Raw genomic sequence first — 8,347 nt, forward strand, 5'->3', positions numbered from 1 at the left:
GATTAAAATGATACATGAACACTGGGGGCTTGAATGTGTGATGATGAGAGAAGAAAATAAAGTAAAAAGGCTTGGAAAAGCAGCAGAATATTTGAACTGCAAACTTTTGATGACATCCCATAATACGCTTAGATGCGTTGATGGCTGCAACGTTACCAAACCTGTGAAGTTTTGGGCCGTTTGGAGCATTTTCACTGAAGTTATTAGAAAACTGTGTTTCATGGTGAGCATTGTGTTGCCATGGCTACGGCATTTGAAGAAATCTCAAAAACTGTCCCGTAGATGTCTTCACGGCTGGACTGTTAGCACACATGTGAAGTTTGACCACTTTTTGAACATTTTCATAGGAGTTATAGCGACATCGTCTTTTATGGTGAGGGATGCGTTTCCATGGAAAGGCATATGATGACACCCCATAATTGACGTAGAGCTGTTGAGGGCTGGACCGTTAACCATTTTCTGAAGTCTGGTGCTCTGAGCATGTCAGTTGGAGTTATGACATCATCGTGTTCCATGACACAGGTGTTTATATTTGAGCTAACGACGTGTCCAGAGATCAAAGGTTGCCATGGTGATATAATAATAATAAAGAATTTTGTGCGTAGCATAACAGATAGTTGGCAAAACCTTTGCGAGATCACGCAATCCCCCTCCTCCAGCTGCAGATTGTGACCAATTCTTGATGTTTAGCTCGGATGACGGCGCGTATCGAACTGTTCTGATAAAAACGACTCTGTAGCTCGTTGTCTACTTTGCTATGATTGTAAAGTCATGTTGTTTGTATTTTTACAACGTTATGTTCATGAGTTATTGATCCGCGAAATTCGAATCTGTCAATAACTCAGCTCAGAGGGACGTGCATGTCCCCTCGCTCTGAGTATTCTCTTGAGGTGTCTTTCACTTATGTGAAACCCGTGCTTATTGCCAAGCACTGATGTTATATCTTTATATTTAAGGCCAAGCTCAAAGTAAAATAGATGAACCGCTCCATTGTTGTGGTTTCTGTGTTGCCGTAGCAGCCGAACTGACCAGGAAGTACATTGAGCTAAATGAAAAGTTTTGCGAGATCTCGCAAAAGTATTGCGAGATCTCGCAAAAGTATTGCGAGATCTCGCAAAGGGGTTTTGCGAGATCTCGCAAAGGTTTTGCGATATCTCGATATCTTTTTTTTCAAATAATTTGTTTTTCCTTCTCCATGTCCCCTAGGGGGCTCCGTATGAATCAAACAAGCAACCTTGTATTTAAAAGATTAACTGACATAGCAACAGTCGCACGTGGTATATAAGTGGTGTGGCTGAGTACTTTAAAGGGTTCATGAATAGAGGGGACTTGAATGTGAAATAAGAACAAGAAAATAAAAGTCTAAATGCATGAAAAAGCAGCAGAATATTTGAACTGAAAGCTTTAGAACTAAAAACATACGTCACCAATAATGTCTAAAATATGTGGAACATGTTGAAGTCAGTATGAAGTCTCCATCAGACAGAAAATAATAGGCTGAGACAGTCTGTTAAACTCCAGTGACCACGTCATTGGTCTGCTGCTCTAATTATGTCAATTGGAGTTATGACATCATCGTGTTCCATGACACAGGTGTTTATATTTGAGCTAACGACGTGTCCAGAGATCAAAGGTTTCCATGGTGATCAGTGAGAGGAAAGCATTTTCATTGTTCTGAATGAGAGATAAACCTCTTACATGTGAACGTTTTGTTGAAGAACCGTAACAGATGTCGGTGACATTTCAAAGCGTGAAGCATGTCAAGGAACTTGAGCATCTGAAGTGTACTTTTTGTGTACTTTCGGGTTAATAATGTGACCTTTTTGGCAGATTAACTAAAGGTGTGCGGCTGCTGTGGTGGGGAAAGTTGAGGCTGAATTTACAATGGAGTTTAATGGAGACATGTTGAAAGATTTTGTCACTTCATGCCCTCAAGAGGCATTTTGTTTAATTATTTTTGCTTTCTTTTTTTATCTTTCAAGCTACGAGATGTTTTCCTACATTTGTCATGAGAAATGATGTCTCAGGAATGTAGGGTTTGGGAATTATGGCAGGTTTAAAAATAAAATATGAAGGCAAAATTCAATCAGTCCTCCACTCTAGCTGTGACATCACGCACTCTAAAATCTGAAGAAGGTCTCTTTACCAAGGTCTGAACAATGTTTAATATCTCTAAAAGTAAGAATCAGATTTAAAGTTGTGTTACACGAATAATGTCAGAAAGATGTGTGACATTTTAAAGTTGGAATGAGGTTTCTGAATGAAAGTATGAAGGAGCAGTTAGCAGTTGAAGAAGTAGCAGTTGAAGTTGCAGGAAGATTGTTGAAGTCTGAACAGTTCTCCATTGACTTCCATGTTAAAAATGCGATGTATTATGGGATGTATCTCTGGAATTATGAAAGTTATGAAGGATAAAAGTAATAGCCATTGATTTCCGACCGAGCTGAACGTTTTGATGTTTGAACGGAGTTTCTGCGATGTTCAATGTGGAAGAAGAAGCAGCGCAAAATAACCCGGCGGAATAATAAATAATTTTGTGCGTAGAAGAACAGATAGTTGGAATGCTGTGTCAGCATTCCCACTAAATTATAGATAACGTGTTGCTCTTGGTGGAATACAGATCCTTTGTTGGGGCTGCTTGGGCTAGTATGAACCTGCTTCACTCCTCTTTGGAAAAGGCTTAAAGCTCGGAACATTAAAATGCTATCTGACGGGGTTAGTTTACATGTCATCATGCATGCATCAGTGCTGTCATTGTGTGTAGACTAAGGTGTGTGTTGCTGCAGTGCTCATATAGAGAAACAAATATTAAACGATACACGATTACTGCAGACTCTTTGCATACAGCATGATAAGGCGATAATGACTAAAGCACCATTATGGAAGCACTTTCCAGGATGTGCTTTATGATCATGCAAAACAGACAGCGGCTAAAGATGACTGTTCAACAGGTTGCTGGTGTGGACAGCTACAGAAACATGCACATCGGCAGAAATGTACTGTCTCAAAGAAGTGCCTCAGAAGTCAATTTCTTGGAGTCTGACTCGTATTTCACTACATGTGCACTGTGATCCGATGATAGTGCGTGCCATGAAAAGTCAGGGGGTCTTCAAAGGAATTATAATTAATCTTAAGCGGACAAGGAGACTATCACCTTGCAAGGGAGAAGATTCCCATAGTTGTATTTTATTAAGGAAGCCATTGTGCACACATTTACACTGGAAATATTATTTGTTTATAGTTCATTAATCTATAGCCTTCACTTACAGCTTTTCACCAAGCAAGATCATCAAAGCTGCAGGTTTATTTGGCCATTGTATTAATGGCTATACAAAATGTTGACAATAGTATCCACATCTGCATCTAAAGATACAAGCAGCCTTTTTTAACTTACAAATATGCAGGAGATCTGGGAATGAACTAAGCTTTTAAATCTACGGGGTACAAGTTAAATACCAGTTATGAGAAAAATCACAAATAATTGCACATGGCACATAGTTACATGTATTTTAACACCTTATTACTGAACATCAAACAGTTAAGGAAAGTGTGGAAAATCTTTCAGGGAGCATTAACTAAATAAGCATACACTAAATGAAAAGCATTAAAGAGAAATGCATAATCTGCAATATACTGGATATATAATTCATTCAGATGCCGTCTGGGTTCACTACGCAGGACCCTTAGCAGCATCAAACATCTTCTTCCTTCCCTCCATCCCTGACATGGCCTCCACATTCTTCCTCCAGTCGCTGTCCTCTACTGGCCTCTTCTGTAGACAGATTACATTAGATTGTTAGAGACTGTGAGTGAGAGCAGGGTCAGGAAATCTTCTCATCATTGTTGTGTCTAAGCCTTTGAGGCCTATGTTGTCACCTGGAAATCCCCTGAGATTACTGTGGTAGTATAACTGGTTTACATCACCTAATTCACTCAGAGACACACATATCCATGCAGGCACACACACAGAAACACACCAGCACTGGGTAATCTGCACAAGTACACACACACACCCTGACTATGGAGCAGAACTGTTCCCAGAAGCTACTCTTCTGTGCACAATGGCATCATTGTTTTACCGTACCGCCTCTCACACATGGTTGCCGCCCTGCACTGGCCTACTGCTCCGTATCTCAAACACACCCTTTACACACACATGAACACACTTTTAAGGTGTTCAATGGCACTTTCTGTGCTGACATCATGTGTATCAGAAACAGTAAGATGCCTTGTATGCTTTTGTTTCCCTCTGCACACACCTTCTCAGTGTCCTCTTTCTTCACAGATTTGAGGTTAGCCCGGAGGTCCATGGAGACTTTGTGCTTAGAGCCCAGCAGCGAGCGAAGGATAGCGTCAGCAGACACCCGAACACGACGAAGACTAGGTCTCTTGAATTTCCCCCTGAGGTCTAAAACCTTGAGGTTCAGGTCTTTGATCTGAACCAAGAACAAATAATTGAAAGGTAATTACAATTAGTACTTTAGGATTTTCACATGGTTACAGTTCTGCTGCATTATATGATCTTCACGTTTCCAGTTCTGCCCAAAGCACATGGAAATGGGCAGAAGAAGTGATGTGTACCTCCCGTTTGTTGAGCGTCACTTTGGCTTCAATGTCGTATCGCTCCTCATCCACCACATCTATTTTGGCATGGAGATCTCTGCAGAGTTCCTGTACTTATACACACATAAAACAACCAACGTTCAAAATATGTTTTATATGAAAGTGGCCACCACCGCAACCAGACAACAGTTTTAGTTGCAGGATATCATCTTTTTTTTTTTTATTGGTGTTTGAAGATCTGTAGAGGAAGCAGCATTGTAAGTGAATCAGTCTTTATCGGCTTTTACTGGATTTCAATTATGAAAGAGCCAGTGGAGGGAGTAAAGAATGAAAATGGATGTGGGAGGATTTGTGGAATTTGCTGACAAGTTACCTGTAGCTGTCCGAGGCTCAGGCCGCTGGTGTTCAGCGGAGGAGCTCTCTCTGACAGATAGTTCTGTTTCTCCTCCTCTTTGACAACAACTTCCTGTTCCAATTCCTCCTTGGCCTTTGCCACCATCAGACTCTGCACAAATAGGAATCAACATACAGTATGGTTCTGTCATACAGGCTCCTCTAACATTTTCCCTGCTAAAGCACATCAGCACATCACGTTTTGAAACATTTAGGACTTTCAGCACGGACTCTGGATGTTCAGATTTATTTGTTACATTCGAAAATTGCAACTGAAAATATGACCTCTGCTGCTCCCCTGTGGTCAAACACATGTATTACTTGATCTCTGATCCCTCTTACCTTGAGCATCAACTTCCTTGAAGCAGAGATCTTCGGCTTCCTCTAGAGGGTATTTCAGGACATTGCAAATTAAAATGTTAAATATTCACTTGCAGCTTAAAATGTCATTGACTGAATTGTTTCTAGTAGTTTTAGCATTCAGAAATACTAGTCTTACCTCTTGTCTGTAAAAGAAAATGGGAACATAATTAAAGTGAAAGTTAAAACCAAAGATGAATCCTTAACCAAGCTCAGAAATATTTGTTTTGTAATTGTGTCTAAAATAAGACCATAAAGCCTGATTACTCACACGTGCTCAGGCATCCTGCTGATGAGATCTCACTGAAGGGGAGACAGATGAGATTAGAACACACACACACACACACACACACACACACACACACACACACACACACACACACACACACACACACACACACACACACACACACACACACACACACACACACACACACACACACACACTCTCTCTCTCTCTCACATGCACACACACTCACGATGAACAGTTGTCAATGTTTGTTCATCAGCCTTTGGAGATCATTTTCCATTAGTGCTCTGTCTTCATGTGAAGTATGTTGAAATGTAAGTAAGCTGTCAGCAGGCTAATCATACTAAACTACACACTTACTTCTACTCTACACTTTATTGTGTGACCTCCCCTTTTCATGTTTCACAAAACTAATTGCTGCATGTTTCAGAACAATTATAGTCACAGTCAGCCAGGGGTTTCTTGTAGAGTTGCATTGGAGAAAGATTGACGAGTAGTTCAGGACTAATTTACTAATTAGAAAAATACATATATATTACAGTTACAAATTAAAACAAATACATCAATATTGAGTCAACTGTAACACCTGAACACCACATGTTGAGAGTATATGAACGCTGATTAGAAATCAGGCAAAATTAAACAGTTTGGTTATAGATAGTAGATGGATAAAATCAATATTTTAAAGTTATTGATATACATAAGCGAAGAGTGTTGGCTAAAAAGAATACGCTAAAAGTAAGGGTTAAATATTAGGCAAAGATATAAGACACAAGTTTACAAACAATAGGTCCAACCAATGGATCCACTAAACAAGGGAAAAGGTTCAAATAAGGTCAAATGTAGGTTAAATGAAAGAAATAGCAGCAGCACATCTGACCAAAACGATGGGAACTACTAATCCCGGCATCTAGTCTAAAGTGTAGTATTAATGCTATAGCTTTACCGCTTCTGAAACTTATATCCACCTCAACACAATTTATTTGTGGTGCGTGAAACATTCAATAAACTTGACTAGGATCAAGACTTATTGTCGAACAGTCTTTCAAATTAATTTAGATAGTTTGGCTTGTGAAATATTGTCTACAGAGGGTAAAATATCTTGAGAGGACACTGCTCCAGCGGATTAGGAAAATTCCAGACTGATAGCGATCCTCATCCATCTCTCCCGTCTCTCATCCCCATCTTTCTACTCGGGATTATCTCAGAGAGAGGAATTTAGAGTGGCCTGTCTCCCCAAATAGACCAGGGGACATCTGATGGACAGCTGTGGAGGCTGATTGTGCTTTGGGGTGCCCAGCCCGGATCAGGGATTAACTGCCAGTAACTCGTGGAAGAGCCTCTGTGGTGCAGCCAACTTGGCAATGCAAAGAAAAACACGCCCAAAATGCTCTGAAAAATTCTCGTAAGCATCAGATTTGAACAGAGAGTCTACAGATATAAATTGACCTGTTTCTGTTATTTCAATTCATAATTGTTCTGGCTAATGCACTTATTGGTTAGATGCAGCCACAGCCAAAAGGATGAAGACAAGCAACATCAACGTTATAGCAATATCCCTGTTTACTTTATTTGCATGTATTCTTGTTTACTGATCTTCCTGCTAGACTAGACTTCCATTGCATAAACCATTAAACGAAACTTGGATAAGCATTGCATTTTCTACAGGTAACTGGTTGTACCACACATACAATGGCCATCCATTAAGCCTGTGTACCATTCATGCACAGAAGGAAATAAAAGACTTAAAAACACACCTGAAAAGCTTTACAGAATGCACTATGAAAGGAACTTACCTGTGTCAGAAGCGGGAGAGAGAAAGATGCGACGGCAGCAGAGGCAGAACTCAGATAAGAGATGAAGCCAACGATTTGGTGTCCCTCTATTTAACTGCACCCCTCATTGTCGCACTCTCTCTTTCTGTTTTGTTAGTGGAGGCTATAATTAGTAAACCCCATCTCTCTTACCGTCTAATCTTGCTGTTTCCATTTGTCTCTCACAGATTCATTGTTAACCCGGGCCCAGCAGTTACAGCCTGGAGATTTGACCTTTGCACGACACAGAGTGATGAAGCCAACTCAGATCAGGAGCTAAAGGTAGACGTTTTAATGACAAAGATTGTCTGGAAGCGGAATTGACACTGAATAAGGTCGGGCAAAAAGCGTACACAATAAGGATTTCAATTAGAGGCTTTAGAAGAAAGTGACCCCTGTGCTATGGAATATTAGGTGTCGTTTTTGTTGTTAGACAGTACTTTTAGCCACAGTAGCGGCTTTATGAATATTAACTTTGGTCTGCTGGTTCACCGAATTCGTGCTTTCTGTAATATCTCCACAGCTATTTCAAGTAGTGCCATGACATTTTCTACAGACATTCTAATCCCCATTACTTTTTCCACTGGCCCCAACATATTTTTGTTGTTTAGTAAAATGCCTTGGCATCTATTTGTGGATTGGCATTGAAGTTTGCACAGACATTCATGATTCCCAGACGATTAATCACAAAAATGTGATGATAACATGACTTTGGCTCTAGCACCATGGTGATGTTGTTTTTTCTGGTTTTGAGTCAAATGCCTTTACCCCCGCAGGATGAATTCTTATAACATTTATGACCCCCTGATAATCAGATTACATTTAGACTTTGTCCAAAACTTTGGTTTATAAATAAATACCTGCAATATTAAAGACACTCCCATCAGCCTCAGCTGTTCACATTGTGTTAGGCGCTAATTAGCAAATGTTAGCACACTAACACATTAAACTAAGATGGCCAGTATGG

General features: G+C 40.1%; 1 protein-coding gene across 2 annotated transcripts; it reads right to left on the bottom strand.

The window, feature by feature from the left end:
• Positions 1 to 3,205: 3,205 nt before the first annotated feature.
• Positions 3,206 to 7,469, bottom strand: tnni1a (troponin I type 1a (skeletal, slow)). 2 transcript variants are annotated; one of them, XM_034209297.1, is made up of 8 exons: positions 7,363 to 7,469; positions 5,588 to 5,619; positions 5,456 to 5,462; positions 5,299 to 5,340; positions 4,937 to 5,068; positions 4,582 to 4,671; positions 4,260 to 4,436; positions 3,206 to 3,772 (listed from the first exon to the last, which is right to left on the bottom strand). In XM_034209297.1, exons 2-8 carry the CDS (start codon positions 5,599 to 5,601, stop codon positions 3,671 to 3,673), a joined length of 564 nt encoding a protein of 187 aa, XP_034065188.1. In that variant the 5' UTR covers positions 5,602 to 5,619; positions 7,363 to 7,469; the 3' UTR covers positions 3,206 to 3,670. The 2 variants fall into 2 exon arrangements, with proteins under 2 accessions (XP_034065188.1, XP_034065189.1); XM_034209298.1 differs by lacking the exon at positions 7,363 to 7,469 and having other exon boundaries at positions 5,588 to 5,698.
• Between the last annotated feature and the right edge of the window lie 878 nt (positions 7,470 to 8,347).

The sequence above is a fragment of the Gymnodraco acuticeps genome, unplaced genomic scaffold, assembly GCF_902827175.1.
Source record: "Gymnodraco acuticeps unplaced genomic scaffold, fGymAcu1.1, whole genome shotgun sequence".
Taxonomy (NCBI): Eukaryota; Metazoa; Chordata; class Actinopteri; order Perciformes; family Bathydraconidae; genus Gymnodraco; species Gymnodraco acuticeps.

Excerpts from the sequence above, each read along its gene's own strand:
- tnni1a (XM_034209297.1), bottom strand. Across the intron at positions 4,437-4,581 it reads TGACGCTCAACAAACGGGAG|ATCAAAGACCTGAACCTCAA; the intron begins GTACACATCACT and ends TTCTTGGTTCAG. Across the intron at positions 3,773-4,259 it reads AGAAAGAGGACACTGAGAAG|AAGAGGCCAGTAGAGGACAG; the intron begins GTGTGTGCAGAG and ends ATCTGTCTACAG.